This window comes from Vulpes lagopus, chromosome 1, assembly GCF_018345385.1.
Source record: "Vulpes lagopus strain Blue_001 chromosome 1, ASM1834538v1, whole genome shotgun sequence".
In the NCBI taxonomy this organism is placed as follows: domain Eukaryota; kingdom Metazoa; phylum Chordata; class Mammalia; order Carnivora; family Canidae; genus Vulpes; species Vulpes lagopus.
The window spans coordinates 46,895,205-46,917,752 of record NC_054824.1 but is presented as its reverse complement, the minus strand read 5'-3'; the positions used below and the strand labels follow the sequence as shown (position 1 = coordinate 46,917,752).

The 22,548-nt window shown below is 37.0% G+C and overlaps 1 protein-coding gene across 2 annotated transcripts in view; it reads right to left on the bottom strand.

Moving 5' to 3' along the window:
* The window catches only part of KHDRBS2 (KH RNA binding domain containing, signal transduction associated 2), a 555,078-nt gene extending 533,056 nt beyond the window's left edge, over positions 1 to 22,022 (bottom strand). For both annotated transcript variants that reach the window (XM_041757802.1, XM_041757839.1), the window contains exon 1: positions 21,730 to 22,022. In XM_041757802.1, the coding sequence (XP_041613736.1) occupies positions 21,730 to 21,820 (91 nt within the window). In that variant the 5' untranslated portion in view covers positions 21,821 to 22,022. The remainder of the gene's footprint in view (positions 1 to 21,729) is intronic.
* Between the last annotated feature and the right edge of the window lie 526 nt (positions 22,023 to 22,548).

Below are 22,548 nucleotides of genomic sequence, written 5' to 3'. Positions count from 1 at the left end.
GCTCAATAAGTTAAGCAACCAACTCTTGATTTCAGCTCAGGTCATGATCTCAAGGTCCAAGGATTGAGCCCCGCTTTATGCTCTGCAGTCAGTGGAGAGTCTCCTTCGGGAGAGAGAGCTCTCCTTCTGTCCTTCTCCCAGCTCACACACTCTCTCCCTCTTTCACTCTCTCTCCCTAAAATAGTCTTTTTGAAAGAAAAGTGAATCTGACTTAATATGACAACTTATTTGGGTATCCAGCAAAAGAAATGAAAAGATATTAACAATATATACTCTATAATCACCTAAAATCAGGCAGTAAAAAATTCTGTGTATATGAGAAGTGATGGAGTTAGATCACTTTTTGAAAAAATATTAGCTGGAAACTTTACTACGTTTCCTTTATGTCCCATATTTTAATGCCAGTTTTTAAAATAAGAATTAACAGGGCAGCCCCGGTGCGCAGCAGTTTAGCACCGCCTGCAGCCCGGGGTGTGATCCTGGAGACCCGGGATCGAGTCCCACATCGGGCTCCCTGCATGGAGCCTGCTTCTCTCTCTCTGCCAGTGTCTCTGCCTCTCTCTCTCTCTCTCTCTGAATACATGAAAAGAAAAAAAAGAAGAAAGAGAAAGAAAGAAGAAAGAAAAAGAAAGAAAGAAAGAAAGAAAGAAAGAAGAAAGAGAAAGAAAAAAAGAAAGAAAAAGAAAAAGAAAGAAAGAAAGAAAGAAAGAAAGAGAAAGAAAGAAAGAAAGAAAAAAAGAAAAAGAAAAAGAAAAAGAAAAAGAAAGAAAAGAAAAGAAAAGAAAAGAAAAGAAAAGAAAAGAAAAAAGAAAAGAAAAGAAAAAAGAAAAGAAAAGAAAAGAAAAAAAGAAAGAAAAGAAAGAAAAGAAAAGAAAAGAAAAGAAAAGAAAAGAAAAGAAAAGAAAAGAAAAGAAAAGAAAGAAAGTTTTTTGGGACCTGCTCTCTTGGAAGGGGCAGTCATACCAAAATGCTCATTACTCTTTCTACCATCAGATACTCTAAGATCCAAAGAAATATATCAGTATTTCTTTGACTCTATGAACTATAATATAGTTGTTTTATTCATTTCAGAAGAAAGACAGTTTATTTGTTGACATAGTGATTCTCAAATTTAACTTTTGGCTTTTTGAAGCTACTCTTAAGGCGCTGACACTACAAGAAATCACAGGCTGGCTGTTCTCTTTTCTTTTACTATAGTCTTCATCCTTACATATCCTACAGACTTTTTTGCAAGAACCCACACAGAACTGTTCACAGTTTCAGGCTATCTGATTCTCATTGTGAAATATGATAGTGGATTGGCTTTGCAATTACTGAGATAATTATAGTAGAAGTTATAACCACATAATTCCAACTTCACTGATTGGTCATCTCCCCCCCGCCTTTTTAAATCTACATTCTTCGTTCATTATTTCCTTTATCATCCAATTTACTAAGCCTATCTTTTTCCTATTCCTTTTTAGAAAATTGAATCTCTAAGTTGAAAAGGTGCTCAAAGGTTAAGTGGCATCCAAGGTTGTACTGTCTTTCCAGAAATCCCACAAACATAGTTTCTCATGACCACTCCTACCCATTAATCAGACCAACAATTTCAACTACCTAAAATGAAAATAAACTCTAAACACAACAGATCCAGTGGAATAATAACAGGAAATGTGGACTTTTGCTAATCTTGGTGAACAGAGGGATTTTGTTTTCTATGAGCTGGGGTTCACAAACAACCAGAGAATGAGTAAGCCAAAAGTTTTACCTGAAACAGTGTTAAGTAAACTAAGAGAGGCAACACACATCCCTGAAAGTGTCTGTGGTACAATATATACTAAAACATTATTTAGACAGAAAATGAACTTAATTGATCTTGCCCATACAATAAGCCATTAAACGATGTGAGGTAAGGATAAAACAAACCACTGAAAAAGCTGTCCCCTGAACACCACCCTAGCTGAACAAGCAGCTGTCTTCTAGTTAGAGGCCATTTGAAGCTTCCACCTTGATGGGGAGGACTACTATAACGTGTGTGTGCCTATGTGGTGCACATGTGTGTATATGTATACCTCCCCTAATGCCATCTGTATGTCCACATACAGTTTATGTGTATGCATTTTTGTATTTGTGTGCATTTTTGAGACATATCATTAGTACTTAAATTAAATAGACTCCTCTAGATTTAATGCATAAAAAAGGATCCAAAAGTACAGGATTTTTTTTCTAATAGAAAGTTAATTGAGGAGAGATTGAGAAAATGAATTAGCTAAATGTTATATTTTCAATTACATTGAGTTTAACCAACCTGAAAGTCTATAAATATTACAATAGTCAAATAAGAGACCTTCTGACTGTTTCACAAAAATTATTTTCTTATTTTCTTTCTCAATTAGGAGTATCTTCTATTCACATGTTCACTGCAGGCTTTCGACTCCCAGCAGCAAATGGAAAGGCAAAGCAAGGGAATGGGCCTTTTGATACCAAAAGAAAGGACTGTCACTCCCAAACTACCAGCTCTTTCCCTTTTGAATTCAAACATACTATTTGAAGTAATTTATTTAGCTTTTTCTAAAGGCACCTTGTGTAACCTTGCAAGCGGTGATTTGTAATGTGGCAGGCTGTTATCAGGCAGCTACAATATTTTGGCTCAGTTCAATAAAGAGTAGCATTATTCTAAAGTTCATTCATATAGAAACATTTCAGAGGAGGTACTCTCCAAAATTCGTTCACGTTTATCAATTTTTTGTTTTCAGGGGCAGGAGGAGGTTGGGTAGACAAACCATCTTCCTCCTTATTTAGTGGACTCTTCTAACTCACAATGGATTCCTCCATGTTTTGTCTGTCTTATACAGATAAAAAAATGGATTAAATAACAATCCATTGCATTATAGTATCCGATACATGACAGTGTCTGTGCTTGCCTAGTTTCCCACATTCTTTCAACTTCAAGGCACACCTGCTGAACTTCCAAAAGCCAGGGCCTATACATTTCCTTTCCTATCCATTTCCAGCTGTCACTGGCTGTCAGAGCCTACTTTTTGACCCCAAGTGACAAGCATGACATGTCAAGAAAGTAATGCTCCCTAAGAGCTGCTTTTAACCAATAGCTAATAGGATTTGGTGTAAATACTCTAGATCCCTCATCCCTCAGTGCAGATATGTTTTACACTGGCTGCCAAAATTTCCTGGTCTGATTAAGCATCAGTTACCTCAAGCAGTAATCTGCTTTTAAAAAAAAATTTAAAAAAAAAATTTTTTTTGGCTACCTTTCCTTCATGTCTAACTTCCCCATTTCTTGAGATCCCCTCCAAGAAAAATTTCCTGAACTCCAATATTTATTTCAAGGTCTATTTCCAAAGAAAATTATAAGACATTATGCACACAACTTTTGGTAGGTAATTTTGGACTTAACTTCACCCAAAAAAAGAATATAGAGCAAATCTGAAATAAAAACTTACCTAGCATACCATCAACAATGAAGATGTCAAGAGAGAATAAGAGAAACTAATAACTGTATTCTTTGGCTTTTTATTTCCATTTCTTAGGATTAATAGGGTTTAAAAAGAAACATTTTAAATAATGGTGTATATTATATAAACATTTTTGACTTACATACAATTATAAGTAGACTCACCAGCATCCAAACAAACAAAGAAAAATGCTAACTCTTTAAAGACAAAGTTGTTTCAGCATTTTAGTCCATTTCAGTGCTGGCAATGATCTAGTAAAAATAAGTTCCTACATTCAAATCCTTATCTCAGGGTCTGCTTTTATGGGCACCGAACTAAAACATCACAAAAGAGCTATTATCCTGGGTCCAGTTCTGTTTTCTCTTAGTCAAAGTTATTTTAGTTGCAATAGGAGCTATCCTAAATAATTAACAGAAAAGTGAGTATCTTGGGAAAATTCTGCGGTTTCTCAAGGAACCAATGTCAGCTGGACCCCTTGACTTTCTCAGAAAGGAAATTCAGGAACTTATCTCTCATATTGGCCTCACTCGATGTAACTGTTTTGTTCTGTCTGAAGTTTAGACCTACTACTCCAGAGTTCACATTTCCTCTGTACTAGGAACCAGTCCAAACCTGTTGGCTTCTTCCCAATTTTAATGCCAATTTCTCACCAGAAAGAGTTAGGTAGCCTCTCCTATCCATTTGGTTGCAGACAGGTGAACAAGAACTGTAACACAGAGCTCTGAGAAGGGGATTGGGCTTTTAAGAGAACAGGGATCAAAACAAACTTAGAGAAGCTTCCAAAACATCCATACAATATCAAACTGAAAGCAAACTGACCTAAGAAAGTTGTACTTATTTTTTCATTTCTAACTGGGAATGATCAAATGAGCTACTAATGCTGAACATTAGATGCACCATAGACTTTATTCTCCCCTGTTCACCCAATGTGAATTTTAAACTAATGTTGTAAACATTTGCCACATATATAAAAAGTTTATTTCATAGATTTAAATATCTCTATGGACTACTCTCTAGTATAAATACATTCTAAAAAAAATACATTCTAACATATTGTTCAGATAATTTCAAAAGCCATTTTCCTTTATGGTAACAGAGGAATTACTGTCCAACACTATGAAATTTTTAAATACAAGATAAAATGAATATTCATAAGTCATCTAATCAAAAGCTCCATTTCCAAGGAATATCAATATATATCCTTTGAGGAAAACAAACTAGTTTTTATTTTCTTTTTCTCATAACTTTCTATAGGAGGTTCTAAATAACCCCATGGGAACACATTTCAGTACTTCACAGTGCTATATCTCTTGATGGCATCAAAATCCATTTTTATTCCTGTCCAAATGCAAATAGAAATTGTCCACTGCATACCTAAACCCCCAGACATGATCATTTTCCTTCAGGGAGTTGCCGTCCTGCCTGTATAAACACACTCCCCCAAGAATTACCTTGTCAGATGCCAGCACTGATATACTCTGTCAATCTGAATCATTCTTAAATCTTCCTTTTGGTTATTAGTGTTGACATGATGAGTACCTCATGTTTACTAAATGATAGTGGTTTGGTACCTATGCTTTAGGGATTAATGTAAAGTCACCAGTTACTTATGCCCTTGGGCAATTTCAAAAACTTTATGTCACATTTCAGAGTGATATCAATCCTGGCAGTTAATATGCCATTGAAGATCAAGAGATAATAAATGGGCTATCCCTGCGAATGTAGATATTGGTTTCCATTGTTTATCTACAGGTATATCTTTTTTACCCAGAGTAAGGTTGTCAATTCTGTATAATATATGGTTTCAGTATAATATGCTTTTTCTTAAAAAAAAAAAAAAAGAAAAAGCATATAACCTATTATCTAAAACTATATGGACTTTTTTAATGAAATGCTTAGTGTGTACACTATTCTCTACTATCTTGTGAAACCAGAAACTACTTTGCAACTCAGGACAGTGCAATTGCTTGGGTGTTAATAGCTATCACTACTGTTCATGAGCAGCAAACACCTCCCATCTTCATTAGTAGAATACTATACTTGTCGGATTAAGTAAACACCAAGGCCTCTAAGATGACTGGCTTGTCTTCCCCCCAGTTATAATAAGAAAAGTGTATTCATATTTTCTTCAAGGATTACATTCTAAATTCTGAAGAACAAGCAAAAATTTCATATAGTTACATATAACTTTAAAGCACATTATAAACACATTGTATGCTTAATAATTCTAAGGTAGTCATTATTTCTTTTTGTATTGGAGTAGACACATGGAGGGTCAATACTGTAAGGCAGTTCACATAACTTAAAACCCTATGATCTTTACTTTTCTATATGTCATGCATTTAAGCACTATACATTCATCCTGTTTACCTTTATCTTCAAACATTTAAACATGACAATGAGCAAAGGAAAATCTTTTCAGCAAATGATACTAAAGCATCTGGATATCCAAACTTAAAAAAAAAAAAGGAAGCACTTTGTATCTTGACACCATATATAAAAATTACTTATACTTAAATATTAAAACCATAAAGCCTATAGAAGAAAATATTGAGAAGATCTTTGGGACCTTGAGGTAGGCAAAGATTTCTTTGAGGAAACACAAACAACACTAAGTATAAAGAAAAAATGATAAATAATAAATCAGACTTCAGGAAAAATCAGTAACTTTTGCCTTTCATTAGTAACACTTATGAAAATTAAAAAGCTAAGCCACATATTGGGAGAAAATATTTGCAGCACATACATTTGACAAAGGATGCAAATCCATAACATGCAAGATAACTCCCACTATAATAAAAAGATAAATAATCCAAGTAAAATCTGTCAACATTCGAACCAATCATTTCAAATAAGAGATATACAAATGGCCAAAAAGTACATGAAAGCATGCTCACTATCATTAATCATCATGGAAATGCAAATGAAAACCACAGTAAGTTAGCACTTGAAACCACTCAAATAACTGTTAAAAAGACAAAATTTTAAATGTTGGCAAGGAAGTGGAACAACTAGAGTTTTAATACATCATTGGTGGAAGGTGAAATCATATGATTACTTTAGAACACTATTTGGCAATGCCACATAATATAAGGCTATATATATATATATATATATATATATATATATATATATATATATATATATATTCTAAGACCCTGCAATTCTACTCCAAATAAAGAGAACATATAAATACTGCACAGAAACATCCATAGCAGCTTATTCATAATACAGTAACACTGAAAACAACCCAAATGTCCATCCACAAGAGATTGGATAAACAAATTGTGACAATTTTATATAATGGAACGCTACTCAACAAGAAAAAAAAAGTTAATTATTGATAAGTGCAACAACATGGATGACTTCAAAAATATACCGAACTTAAGAAGAAAGTGTATGTAGTCTATTGTTCCATTTATATAAAGTTGAAGAACAGTCAAAATAATCTATAAAACTATAAAACAGGATAGTGATTGACAAAGGAAATGAAGATTACTGGGAAGGGGAGGTAAGGAAAGTCTATGGGCTGATGGAAATGTTCTCCATTATGCCAAGTACTGCTTAACCAAGATTATACAATTATCATAAGTCATCAAATTATGTACCTAAAAACTGCATTTCACTGTTCATAAAATTTGCCTCCATTTTTTTAAACTAAGCAAACCAGGCAAAGTGGAGTAAAGAAAAGAATCTTTATTGATTTCTGCCATTAGATAAATACTGCACATACTCCTGCATAGGATTCATGAGATGACTGGCTGATCTATGATATAGTCGACAAAAGCGTGCCTATTTGACAGATGAGGAAATACAGGTTCAAAGTGATTTAGAAATTTGTCCACAGTCACAAACCAACCAAGTAGCAGATCTGAGAACTCAAACACTAGTATTTTTCCTTCATCTGATGTGTTCTTTTTACTATAATAGTGGCCCTCAAATATGTTTTACCACATTCCAGGCTAAGAAATACCATATTAACACACACACAATAAATGTTTCAAAAGGAATGTTTAATCTTTTAATATATAATTAAAATTGCGCATAAGTACATGCTTTCGTTTAGGTCCAACATATTCAATATTTCCTCCGGTCCTGACAAACCCATGTATTTTTTCACATTATAATGTCACTCAGTATGGAGAAATCTCACAGTAAAAGCTTTAAGAACCTAAGAGTACAGTAGATTTGGCACCCATCTCACGTTCACCATGCATCATAGCTTCACCGATCAGAACAAAAGTGGTAAATTCCTGTATTGATGGTAGATTCACAAATTCAAGGGGAAAGTATATCAAGAAAGTGGCAATGATCAACAAAGTTGTGTATGCTAACAAGTCAGTAAGAACTGTCAAAGAAAAAAAGTAAGTGTATGCAACAATTTGGGATAAGGAAAGACTCCAGTTCAAAGACACTCTTAGAAAGGAGTAAGGATTCATTTGTCAATTTTATGATAAGAGATGTAGTTTTTTTTTTAAAGACTTTATTTATTTATTCATGAGAGAGAGAGAGAGAGAGAGAGAGAGAGGGGCAGAGACACAGGCAGAGAGAGAAGCAGGCTCCATGCCGGGACGCCAACGTGAGACTTGATCCCAGGACTCCAGGATCACGCCCTGGGCCAAAGGCAGGTGCTGAACCGCTGAGCCACCCAGGAATCCCCAGGATATGTAGTTTTGTATAAGAATGGTCCATGTAATGCTAAGAAAGGGACGAAGGTAGAAGGAGAGAATATAAAACAGAGAATGATACAGCAGTCTGTAATCTAAAGTGAGCAAAAGAAAAAATAATGCTTGCCTGTCATTATCTTGTTAGTTTAGAACTAATAGTGTCTTTATTTTACACATGAGGAAAAGAGGCATATAGAGGTAAAAGTAACTCACCCCAAATAATACAGATATTTAATTATAAGAATAAAATTGGAACCAAAGGAGTCTAGTTCCAGCATCTATGCTGTTAAACACTATACTTAAAATGCCTCTATCCCCCATATATGTTGAATGATACAAAATTGCAGTTTTTAGGTTAAAATGATTAAATCCTTTTTATTCATATAATTCAACAAATTACTCCTAGCTCTCCTCCTGTATGAAGTTGAAGTTCTTCAAAGAGTTTTCCAATATCATTCTCTAATGGTCTTACTATTCACTCTTCAACCTGAAGAAATTAGAGATTTTCTCCAATAACTCTCTCAATTTGTTTTTTGCCAAATACACTGGAAATGTATATAGCAGCAATGTCCACAATAGCCAAAACATGGAAAAAGCCCAGATGTCTATCGATAAAGAAAAGATGTGGAATGTGTGTGTATATATAATACATATATATGGAATTTTACTCAGCCATCAAAAAGAATGATATCTTTCCATTTACAATGACATGGATGGAACCAGAGGGTATTAATGCTAAGCGAAATAAGTCAGTCAGAGGAAGACAAATACCATATTACTACACTCATATGTGGAATTTAAGAAATAAAATGGAGGAACATAGGGGAAGGGAAGAAAAATAAAAAATAAGATAAAAACAGAGGGAGGCAGACCATAAGAGATGCTGAGGGTTGCTGGAGGGGAATTGGGTAGCGGGGAGGGGTAACTGGGTGATCGGCATTAAGGAGGGCACTTGATGTAAAGAGCACTGGGTATTTTTTTAAAATATTTTATCTATTTATTCATGAGACACAGAGAGAGAGAGAGAGAGAGAGAGAGAAAGAGAAAGAGAGAAAGAGCAGAGACACAGGTAGAGGGAGAAGCAAGCTCCATGCAAGGAGCCTGATGTGGTACTCGATCCCAGGACTCGATCCCGGGACTCCAGGATCACGCCCTGGGCCAAAGGCAGGTGCTAAATCTCTGAGCCACCCAGGGATTCCCCAAGCACTGGGTATTATATGAACTTGATGAATCACTAAATTCTACCCCTGAAACTAACAATACATTATATGTTAACTAACTTGAATTTAAATTAAAAAGAAGAAATGTTTGGGACAACTGGGTGTCTCAGGGTTTGGGCGTCTGCCTTAGGCTCAGGGCAGGATCCCAGAGTTCCAGGATCTATCCTTGGGGGAGCCTGCTTCTCCCTCAGCCTGTGTCTCTGGCCTCTCTCTCTGTGTGTCTCTCATAAATACATCAATATCAAAAAAAAAAAACAAAAACAAAAACAAAAAACAAAAAAACAAAAGAAGAAGAAGTGTTTAATTTTTGTTTTAATTGGCCTATCTGCAGCACTTGAAAATATTAACCAAATCCTTCATCATTCCGATACTCTATTTACCTGACACTAAACTTACTTGATCTTTCCTATCTTCATTCTAGGAAACTCCTTTTAGTCAACTTTGCAGACTACTTTTCTTCTGTCTCTCATTAAATGCTAACATTCCTCAGGATTTTATCTTAAATCTCCTTCCAGTTGTACTCCATATGCTCTCCCCCTAGAGGAGATCTTTTACTCTCAAGGTCAATTATCACCCATATGCTACTGAAACTATGACAGATAGCAAAGATCTTTCTCCAAACCCAACTCTTCCAAGTGTGTTTTCATGTATATGTATGTATATCCAACTGAACTCAGCATTAACTTCCTTTTAATTCCTATCTTAGTAACTGATACCACTTTTAAACCATTACCATTACCAAGGAACAACCTAGACAACAGCCTTGACACTCTTTATTTTTCATACCTTTTATCCAACCCTTTATATTTTACTTGCTAAATTTCTTTTTTTTTTTTTTTTACTTGCTAAATTTCTATTAGTTCTGTCCACTTCTTCACATCTGTACTCTCATCTGAATTCAGTTCACCATACATGCTCTCCTGGATTGCTGCTCTAGCTATCTGATGGCCTGTCGACGTCCTATATCTATTGATTCCATTCTCCAATACCGCAGGCACATTAGGCTTTAAATGAAACTCTGATATCACACCTGGCTTTTTCAAAACTTTTAAACAATTTATTATTGCTTTTGGCATAAATTCAAACTTAGTATAGTAGTTTACAAGATATGTGCACTAAGCCTCTTACCATTCTCTTTAGACCCATTTTTTCTTAATGCTTTATCTTCTACTATATTTTCCAAACACAGTTAATCTTTTGGATCTCTGGACCCAATTCCAAAGTTGGGGGGTTGGGGGAATTCCTTCTCATGCAGCATAAGCAATTCTGACACTATAACCAGAGGTAATATCAGATTCCACAGGTTAGGGGTTCAATCCTACAAGACTGTCCCCTTCCCACTTCAGACAACCATTGTAAGCTCAGGTTGTTACCTGTACTTCTGACTGACCAGTTATAGATTGGGGATTGCTTCCTTGCAATCATCCCTTCCTTGTACTTCAGATGTCAGTCACAAATCTAGGTTGTTATCTGCACTTCTAACCAACCAGCTGTTAACCAGAAGTTCTCATAGCCTCCTCAAGTTCGATTAATTCGCTAGAGCAATTCACAGAACTCAAAAAAACATAGTTATTAGATTACCAGTTCATTACAAAGGAACAGCCAAATGGAAGAGATGCATAGGGCAAGGTATGGGGAAAGGGCACGGAGCTTCTGTGTTCCCCACTTTGAGCTCAATGCTCTTTCCAAGTTTCCATGAGTTTACCAGCCAGGAAGATCTCTGACCCAGTCCCTTAGGGTTTTTATAGAGGCTTCATTATATGCTTAAATCATTAGCCACCGGCAATTGATTGCACTTTCCCTCTTTTTTCTTTCTAGAAGGTGAGTGGGGGGTGGAACTGAAAGTCATAATCCTCTAATCACAGGGCTGGTTCTCCTGATAATCAGCCCCCATCCTTAGGTGGGTTTGACAAGTCACTTCATTAACACAACAAAAGGCATCATTATGGCTGTACTTGTGAAATTCCAAAAGTTTTAGGAGCTTTTACCAAAAAAAAGAAGACCAAATACATATTTCTTATTATAAATCACGGTATCACCCTTATCTTATACCTATTCAAATAAATGTTCTCTTTCTTTTCAGGCTTTGGAAATGTTTGCTGTTTCCATGCATACTTCTAGATCTTTCTTCACTGAATCTCGGCCATAGGCCATTTATTCGTTACACCTCAACTAATATGCCCCTTTCCTACTGAATACTTACATGACTTTTATAGACTCTTTTAGGTGCCCTACCCAGCACTCCTAAAGCACTGTCTATTTACTTTATCGCTGCATTTTGCAGATCCTATGGAAATTATTTATTCAATTGCCTATAATTCTTATTCCTGCCTCAACCTAGATGTCTCAGTTGGTAATATAGAGCACAGATAATAAAAGACAACTGAAGCAAATCTGTACTGTTTTCCATTGATTACCTATGTCTAGTACATGCTTATTACACATACATATTCATTTTACCCAAAGAGAAGCCATTTGGCTTATTGCAACTTATTCCAAACATTTGCCACTTCCATCTAATTCCATTAAGTGGCTTTTAATTATCATAATGCTTAATTCTACTAGATTTTCCTTATGTGGATATTATACAATTTCCAATCTTTCCCTAATTTCAGAATACTAGCTTAATGCACAGCCATCTATCATTCTAAAGTCCATTCCAAAACAATATCATATAATAAAATGCCATCTGTCTCAGCACAGCAAATGTTCTTTCATCTTCACAGAATTCCTTAAAGGCCCCCCACATCCACCAGACCTTGAATGGATAAAAAGGCACCTTCTAGTTTTTTCCTTCAAAAAAGAAAAACTTAGACTATCTGGAGACATGGACGGTACTTAATTCAACATTTGTTTAAATTTTCCACGTAAGTAATATTTACAAGCCTAAAAACACATAAGAAATGTATTCTATCATTTTTTTCAAGATTTTATTTATTTATTCATGAGAAACATAGAGAGAGAAGCAGAGACGTAGGCAGAGGGGAAAGCAAGGCTCCCTGAGGAGTGTCCAAAGCAGGACTCAATCCCAGGACCTGGGGATCATGACTTGAGCCAAAAGCAAATGCTCAACCACTGAGCCACGCAGGTACACAAAAATGTATTCTATTATGTATTCATTCATCTACTGTTTGCATTTTATAGTCTTCTTCTATACAATAAGTGTATTGCTGCATGTAAATAAAATTTCCAATCAATCAAATTCCTTAAATTTCCTAGAGAAAATTATCTTGAGGGAAATAATAAATCTATAGTAACAGGTATTTAACTCCTCTAAAAGTTATTCAAACCATGTTCTTGGTATTCCCTTGAACAAGTAATATTCTTCAATATTGTTTAATGCTTTAATGTTTGATGGTTGCTTTTTCACACTTTTATATTATAATTGAACATTTATATAACCTCTGACTTACTGCTTAAAAAAAAACAAATTGAGTATGCCACCCTCTAATCAGCCTCTTTATCTTTCCCTATAACATAAGTGCAGTATTACCTGCCTTTGGATTATAATCAAGGACCTGTGTCAGGGTGTAAGTTCAATAAAAGTTGCTTTCTTTAGTCATCTCTCTCTTCTCAAATTAACAAATTTCTTCTCCTTCAGCCTCTTTATTCAGTTTCTGTTACAGACTCCTTCTTCTGAGTTGTAGCTAGGGCCCATAAATTTCTGACATACAATTCTATAAACCTGTTAAAACTATCTAAAACTCTAGAGAAAACACATTCATTCTGCTTCTCTGCTAAAAGAGTAAAATCTAATCTTTAATATTTTAAAGGAAATAGGTATCAATTGTGCCATTTCTGATAACAGTTGTAATAATACCAACCAATCTGTTTCCAGGTTATTAAATCCTAAAACCTCGGAACCTATAGATAACATTTTAATCAAACAATGTTGCTGAGTTATCTGTTTCTGACCACATGTGAAATGTGCTCACTTCCAAATTTTAAACAAAACCAACACTGCCTAAAGACACCAAGAGAGGACCTATAGTTGTTCTTCCTCCCTAAAAGAATTTGGCAAATGTAAGCAGTTCTCTAAAAAACACAGAAAGAAAAATGTCTCAGCAAATCACATGAAGTTCTCCAATCACTTTTTGGATTCAAAAAGAAAAGGAAAAAAGAGGGGAAAATGTTCTCCTGTTCTTGCTACCTCATCACCAAACTCCCTCAGAAACCAGAGTCAGTATAACACTTTTGGAAAATTTAGGCTACCTCAACAATCTTTGACCCAATTCTAACTTAGGAAAATTTCCCCATTTTTTAAATTTACTAACCTTTTATATACTATATTTATTTAACAATATTGTGAAATAGTGCAGCCAATACTTGCATTCAGGAACCTATTGCAGAATTAATGGCAATAACCATGCTGATCTCCTAAGCATACTTTGCATATTAACATCTGCCCTTTCTTCAAAGCCTGGCTAAAGTTGTATCTCTTTCACAAGAGGCAGTATGTGCAATGATTGCATGTGATCTCTGGGCAAGACAGCCTGGGGTTCAGATTCACAATTTATTTGCTATGTGACTTGAGATAAATTGGCTTCTCTAATTCTTAATTTTTCTCATTTGTAAGAAAAGGATGATGGTAATAACTATCACATAGGAATGGTGGATGGATTAATTGTGGTAACGCATGCAAAACATCTAGTATAGGGTCTGACAAAGGAGTAATCTCCCAATAAATGTTGACAGTAATGACGATGATGATGAAGAATATATAATAACCAACAAGAGTCAGGAATCCCCATATCACTGGTCTGTAAAATCTAACAGATCTTCCCATGCACTGTTATTTATATCTTATGCATATGTTGAATCTCCCACAGATTATTTAAAAACCAATATATTAAGTATCTAATACCTCTTCAAATACCAATAGCATATAAGGCAAGCAAATGGTACAACACATATTGGATGGCATGTGTGATTATATAGCCAATCATCCCGTCAACTATAGCTACACTACAAGGGTATCTATAGTAAATGGCCTAAAAATTGGTCATTCTGGTGTTCTCAAGTGTTTATTATATCACTCTACTGAAAAATCTTTTTGGAAGTAAAGTTGAAAAATCAAAGGTAAGCAATGGAAGATACGCTACAAAAGACCTTTTCCCAAAATAGTTAATAATGACGGAGCAACAGGATGCTTGGCTATGATTTCTCAAATTTTTAATGCAATCATGTTTATTAACAAACCACACAATATTGAGAAAATGATGAAGTCACATAGCAGTTATTTGCTAACAATTTGGAAGATCAGTTATCAACCAGCACTCTATTATTTTTAATAAATCTATTTCCATGTCATTCTTATTTTATTGAAATTAACCATTTTTGTGAGGAAAAGGATCATATTTCAATCTCTTAATATATTAAATCTTTTACTGCTTATAGCTTTAAGAAACAAACCAGTATTATTATATAATTCCAATTAAAACACATTTCTTATATATATTCAGATAAAAAAATGAGATCAAATCAGGTGTTCATACAAATAAGAGCACAAGAAAAGTGGAAAGTACTATACAGTTATTTACAAGGGCTTCTAAAAACCTCTAAAACTTCTTTCCCTTCTACAGCTGCTAAGGGAACAAAGGCATTCAATCTAGATTGTATACTTAAACAGAAACTAAGACCAGTCAGACCTCACTTCATCCCGTTTCATTTACCCTGTCACAAAGTATCTTTGAAATAAGATAAAGAAAAATATTGTGCCCATAATCCAGATGGGTCTATCCAGATCATGCTCATTTGTATACATCCAATTAATGAGATAGGAATGTACAATGCCTAACAGGCATTCACAAGAAAATTTTATTTTATTTTTTAGGATTTATTTATTCATTTTAGAGAGAGAGTGTGGGGAGGAGAGGAAGGGGCAGAGGGAAGGAGACTCTGCACTGAGCTTAGAACCCAATGCAGGCTTGATCTCATGACCCTGAGATCACAACCTGAGCCGAGACCAAGAGTCGAACACATTTAACTGACTGCCCCAACTAGGTGTCCCTCACAAGAAAATTCTATGAAAAAAAAAATTAAAATACACAGATAAGTACGGGCTGAATATTATATATAAAATAAACACAGAAGACCATGAAAGTGAGCCCAGGCATATGCTTCTTTATTCATGTACACCTTCTCTAGGCTCTTCCTCCATTATAACCTCACACACTGCATATAGGCACATTCCTCCACAGCCCTGCAAGAATCATCCTTGTTTTTGTTATTTTTTTCCAATACTACCTACGGGAACCAGGGAAAGAGGCTACTTGATAACGCCTGTCTTGTGGACACAAGTGTAATACACCAGGACCCTGGAATCAAGCAGAGATGGCCAAAAGAGCACACAGTCTCAAAAATTTTGAGCCTTCCCCTGTGAAGAGGTTTCAGGGTTCTCGTACCTCTCCAGCCCCATAGTCCCGAGGCTCAAAAAAGACAAGGCAGATGTGGGATTGATACCCTGCCTTCTTGCTGGGCTGCTCCTCTGAGAATAAACTTTCTCTGCTTTAAACCCGATGACTTAGAGATTGGCTTAACTGTGCATCAGACATACCAATCTGACTTCCAGGTTCATAACAAAGGAAGAAGAAATAAAGGTGGCAGGCTAGGTACCACAGACTCAGGAATAAGATAGGAGTAGTTTCTGTAGTTATTTTTGTGCCTCAGCTATACCAAAGTGGGTACTAGAAAAGCTGGCCAACCAGAAAAGTCAACAGAAGCAGACAAAAAGAAAAAGAAAAAAAGAAAAAAGTCCTCAAGAAAAGCCTGCTAGCCAAAGGACTAGAAAGAGCAACCTAGCAAGACAGAAAACTTTAAGACAAACATCCTTCTCTCCAGCCAAATAATACAGAAAGAAAGAGAGAAAAAAAAAAAAAAAAAGCAGTGTCTCAAGCTCACCTCTGTCAAGAACAGTTAAATAGGGAGCCTAGACTTCCAACCTCACCCAGCTGTTAAGAGATATGTTTTCCCCCTCTGGCTAGAATCAGAAAAGACTAGATGAGGAACAGGGACTTCATTTCCACCCACAGTAAGGAAGCGTCCGGCAGTGGCACAGGAGGCCACGGGGACATCCTGGACTTCCACCTTACGAACAGCACCAAGACATCCTTCTCCTTCCAAGCGAAGGTGGTGTCAGAGGTCTCATTCTGCTGGAATTTTCATCATTCTCAGCAGGAACGAAGCCTCCCCACCCCTACTAGTGTCACTGGAGCCCACTTAGGAAGCAGTAACAAGTCATCTTCCCTCTCCTGGCCAAAATGGATATCAATGGATGCCAAGTGGGGAACGTGGACTTTCACCTCTACCTGCAGGTATCAAGGTAGTGGCACCTTTCCATCTGCTGGCATGCTGTTAGAGGAGGACTGCCAAAAGAGAATATCACTAAAAAGTGTGACAGGGTCAAACTTTGATTTTGAGTGAATCACTCTGGCAGCATATTTGGGGAGGGGAGAAGATGGATAAAGTACAGTTAGGGTAAGAAACAAAGAAGAGTAAAACCAAGAAAATGGTATGGTAGTGCCTAGAAGCGAAAGGAAAAGCCAAGAAACTAGAAAAAGACTAACAGTGGAAACTGCAGCCAAGAGACCTGATGACAGGTCAGAAAAATTTTATTTGATTTGGCAATTAGGAGATGATTCTGTCTCCAGGTCACTGGTTTTAGGACAATGATGAGGACAGAAGCCAGAATGAAGAGTTTTGAAGAAGTAAACTGAGAAAGTGAGGCAGCTAGTAAAGACCACGATAATCAGAAACTTGAAGGAAACAAGGGAGTATCCAGAGAGATTATTTTGGTTACTTTTGGCGAGTGAAAAAAATACTTTATTTTTTATGTTATTCAGACTGGATCAATTACGGGTGGCTACAACAAAAGAACAGATAGGGAGGAAGAATGGAGATGCTGATGAAAGGACAGAACTACAGAGGACATGATGAGCATGAGGATTAGGGATACTGGTATTCAAATCAGCCTAGAACAAAAAAGAAGCATTTCACCTTCTGGGAATGAAGGACAGTAAGGAGGATTATAGAGGTTTTTAGGTGATGAGAGGTTGAAAAACATCAGAAGAGATATATCCATTTCCTACTAAAGCAGAGGATGAAATCAGCTTCCAAGAGTAAAAGGCTGTGGGTTTATAAGGAAGCCTGAGGAGGTCTTAAATTACCCTGGAAAGACACGGGACAAGAGTTAATTAAGCCCAAGTAAAACACTGAAAGTGACCATTGTCTAAGGGAACATGATATTTCTAAAAACTGACTGGAACAATTTTTCATAAGATAATTTATTTCATAATTTGGTCTATAAATTCAAATTTCACTCAACAAAGATTCAAAGAATGAAGGCAGTGTTTATTTTCTTACAAAGCCATGCTTCAGGTTGAGGTCAAGTCCACAATGCCATTAAAATGTTAAGGAAAATATTAAAAGCACCATCTTATATTTGTGTCATTTCTGTTTATATTTGCTTAAAAATCTATTTGTATAAAATACTGTTTCTATTTTCACAGATTTTTTTAAGCTTAAAAGAACCACGAGTGGTGTATATATATATATATATATATACCTCTTTTTTCCTCTTTTACAGATGAAGAAACTGAGACCCAGAGAGAAGATAAATGACATATCCCATATTTCGCAGTAGACAGAAGTGTTAACATTCTGTCCTAAGTGTTTTGTTTGCTATGGCAGAGTTTTTCCACTGTATCATAAATGTGTCTTAATTCAAAATCAAAAATATCTTGAAATTCTTTGTTTTACCAATTTTTATCTTTTATTTAAGAAACAAACCAGATTATCTCAGATGTACTAGGAGAAAAAAGGGGTTACATTAATCAAAAGGAAAGTCACACAAACACTATTTTTTCACGAGAAGCTAGTTTTAGACATTATACCAATACCTTTCCTTAATATAAGAACTCTCTATACTTTGTGGAAAATATTTTGAGGAATACAACCTAATTAAATAATAATCCTTACTGACAGTCTACATGTAGTTAGGTTGCTGCAAGTCAGCATCTGTGATAAATATGTATTATTGCCTGTTTCTTTCATGGTCTTAAAAGATCATTTGTATCAGCAAACATGAAGACCAATCCTAGATGGAAGGCGATGCTTTCCACCCCAATTTTAAAATACATCTTTAAAAAGACATTTGAACTCTTGGGATATTTGGCAATATTTGACTCCCTCATTTGATTAGTCAACCAAAACAGTGCTGAATCTACCAATATTTGTGAAGAATTCCAGTTAGAAAATCTTGCAAACTAGAGAACTTGGTAATTCTAATTAAGTCTGGGACTACAAAGAAACCCATACATCATCTAGTCCAATTTCTTAATTTCAGAGACAAGGAAATGGGGCCTGGGGGAAGGGAAGTTTATCAACATTCTGTTTAGGGAAAAGTGGAATTAAAATCCAGGTATCTAGATTCACAGTTTAGTGCACTTCCCAGAAGTAGCATAGATATAAATAACCTCATCTAATTTCATCTGGCAAGCAAATTCAGAGGCTGAGAGGAACTTTAAGGATCATGCTGAGTTTGCTGTTTTATCATATTCAAAAGCACCTTCCATAACAAATGGATAATTAAACAATATTATAATCACAGGAGGAAAATTATTTTAATTAATCAAATATAAGCACTCTTCAAACCATATTATTCAAGATCTCTTCTAAGAATCAAATACATAAAATGTATGGGCTTTTCCATTAGCTTTCACAGAATCATACCAACTGAAAACACCTAGCAGAAACAAGTGAAATAAAACAAATTACATTGAAAATAACAAAATAATCAACACACTGCTACTTTTAGCCCTGTGGCCTTACTAGGTAGTTGCAACTGAGCACTGATTTGCATTTATTGCCAATCAAAAATGCAAAATAAATCACTATGAAACCTCATTGGTTTACATCACTGACCTTATATACATTAGCTTCCAGAAAATCATTCTGAAGAAGTGAATCATCTGGATCATTTTTATTGCTCACTCAGTCTTGAGACTGTCTGCACAGTACTGACTGAAATGTACTTCAGTGTGCACCTTCTCTCCAAATGAATATCTATGTCAGGTTTATTTATAGCCACTGCCTTCAATCAGTGCATTTCCAGGTAAGAGAAATAAAATCATTTCAACATATTCTCCTATAGAGATCTGAAACAAAATCTGGAAATCTTGGCAGATGGCTTTTGAAAAAAAATTGAAAGATCTATAAATTAAAATGTACATTAAGATTTATTAGAGATTCCAAAGGACACTCACCTTATACCCTTTAGTAGGTACACATAAAGAACTTCAGGTACAAATAAAGAATTAATGTAAACTTTATGTATCTTTATTGCATATATTTCTCTATATTCCAAGGTTATAATCATCACCTCCTCCATTCTCTTTTCCTCATTATGATTTCTCTGAAATTTGAACACCTCTTTGTTTCTTACTTAGATGGTTTTCTATTTAGGAGCTTTTTCCTCCTAATTCCTTACAAAAGCAGGGCATGCTTCCCCCTACTGGGAAAAAATTAAATTACAAGGTACATTCAAACATGTTCCTAAGTATCAAGAAATCAAGTTCCTGGGAAATATAGAATGTTAAGGAATCAAGGGCACAGCCTTGTCTGACTGTTTCATCAGCTGCAGAAATACTTATGCACTCTACTAATAGTTTCTTATATGCATTTCTTTAGTGTGGAGGTTTTGAAACGTACACTAACTCCACTAGCTTCTCATCAATGACTAATGAATTAATCATTGAGCCTGCTGTCCCAAAGAGAACTCCAATTAGCAGGTCAGAGAAAATGATCAATTCCTAACTTTTTTTTTCATTTTAAAGACGTTATCAGCGTAATAAAGACACTTCTGGAAGATATATTGAAATAAATGACTGGAGAAGGCTTAATTGCATTTTTAATCATTTAGAACAATCTTAGGCGTTCATTAACTCATTAATTTCCGATATTCCTATTATTTATATGCAATTATCTTTATTTTTAATAAAGCAGAGGCAGAGTTTAATTTTTAAATTGACTTTTCAACTTAATTTGTATTATTTTCATTCGGTAACCAAGAAAGCAGTAAGTATAATTGCTTTTTACCTTTCCAATTCCTCTAGAAAACCAACTTGTTCCTTGAAAAGCAGTTTAGCTGTTTCACACTTTCAAGATTTTGATTATAAATCTTTTCTTAATTGTTTAGCATGCAAAAAGAAAAAATACCTTGCACTTCAATGCTGTCATAAATGCCGTATAAATAAAATATTTAATCAACCCAAATGTCTATTTGAATCATACATAGAGGTTTACAATTTCTCCTTCCATGTACAACTAGGTCTCAAAAAAGAAAACATTTCTTTTAACACACAAGGGCCAACGCAGAGGAAGTTGTCACTTTTAGTTTTGCTATAGGTAAGTCCATAACAACCTAAGCTACAAAATTTGATGATGAAGCAATTTATTATTAATGAAGGACTCTTCAAAAAAAAAATTGAAGTTGTTTTTAAAAAGGCATGTGTAGATTACTACAGATATTGTATCTTTAGCAGATAGATGGCATTATTTCAAGATGAATGGAGTAATTGGGCTAAAATTTCTGTCATACAGAAGTTTGTGTGTGTGTGTGTGTGTGTGTGTGTGTGTTTAAACGATCTTTCAAAGCAACTCAAAACACAAGATATATACATACACTCCTCCTCTGGGAATGAAATCTCCTTTAACATTACAGGTACACAAAAGAAAATGCACACTTGGTAAAACAGTTGATCAATTGTAGAGTGTTCCCAGGGGCCAGCATCTCGCAGAGTACCCAATCATCACACTTCAAATAAACTGATGAGCACTTTAGCCTTTGCTACATTCACAAATACTGATGAACACACATAGTTTAATCTAGGTTAATTCTAAGACTTGCCATAGGAAAGGCTGCAATTAGATAAAGGTTATCAAAACCACTTCCCAAAATGCAGCAAAAAAAAAGAAAAATGCTGATTTGTAGCTAAGAAGCTCTTAGAACACACTCCATTGATCACCATTTACTTCCAAACTGATTTCCTTTTCCTCTGCAAAGTGAAAATCTCCCTGCTGACCGCGCTACACTTTATGGTTTCTCCATCGGTGATCCTAACAGGTCACACCAGCACTGCCATTACAGCTCGCAGCTCCGGTCTTCCCCAAATTAAGACGTCGAGACGGAGCCCCGCTGCCCGCCCCAAGAGCGGGCTCCGTCCGCCCGAGCTCGCAGGCGAGCATCCTCGGGGCGGGGGCGGGGGGCGGGGGGCGGGGGGGGCAGCTTCTGCGAAGGAGGCAGGCGTCCCCCCCAACTTCACTCCCCTGACCACGCCGCGGTGGGCTGGGCGGCCAGGGGTCTGTGCCCCTCTGGGGGGCAAGTCCTACCTTCCGCCAAGAGGCGCGACGCATGCACAAAAGATGGATCCAGGCTATCCTTCTCTGCCATCAGCTCAGGCAAATATTTCTCCTCTTCCATAGCGCGGACTTCGGACCGTCCCCGAGCGAAGCGCAGGGTTCCGCTCGCTCGGACGCAGGGTCGCCGGGCAGCGCCTCGCTCCCGCGCTGCTCCGCCCCCGCCGCGGCCGGGGGAGCTCGGCGCGTCCTCACTGGCCCATGCACCGAGCGCCTTCGCCTCCCGCCGTCGGGCCGAGCGGCCCCGCGCCCACACCTGCCGGTCCCCGCCGTCGTCCCCGGCTCGCGCCGAGCCCCGGCTCACACCCGCGGCCTTAACTGGAGAGGCGGGAACAGGGCGCGTCCCACCTCCGCCCGCCGTTGATTGGTGGCGGCGCGACGAGGGGCCGGGCCCCCGCGCAGGCTGCGGGCTCCCATTGGGCCGCGCCGCACGTCGGATCGCCTGACTGGCAGGAGGCAGCTGCAGAGGGGAGGGGAGCGCAGGAGGTGCAAACGCTTTCTTCTCGCAGCCCGAGCTTCCCTGGCTATTAGGCATGCCCAGTAGTGTGGGGCACTCGGTCTTCGGCTGAGGTGCGGAGAAACGAGAGAGCGGGAAAAGCCCCGGTTTAGCGGAGAAGCCTGCGGCCAAAACAGCAGGCGAGATGGAGGGGAAGAGTGAGCGGCCGAGGGAAGGAGGAAGCACCGGGGAAAGTACCAGGAAGGTAGACGGGACTTCACCTGCGTCCCTAAGGCACAGGTGTCCCCTCTCCACCTCGCAGCTCAGACGCACTCCAGTGTGCAGGAATCAGCAGC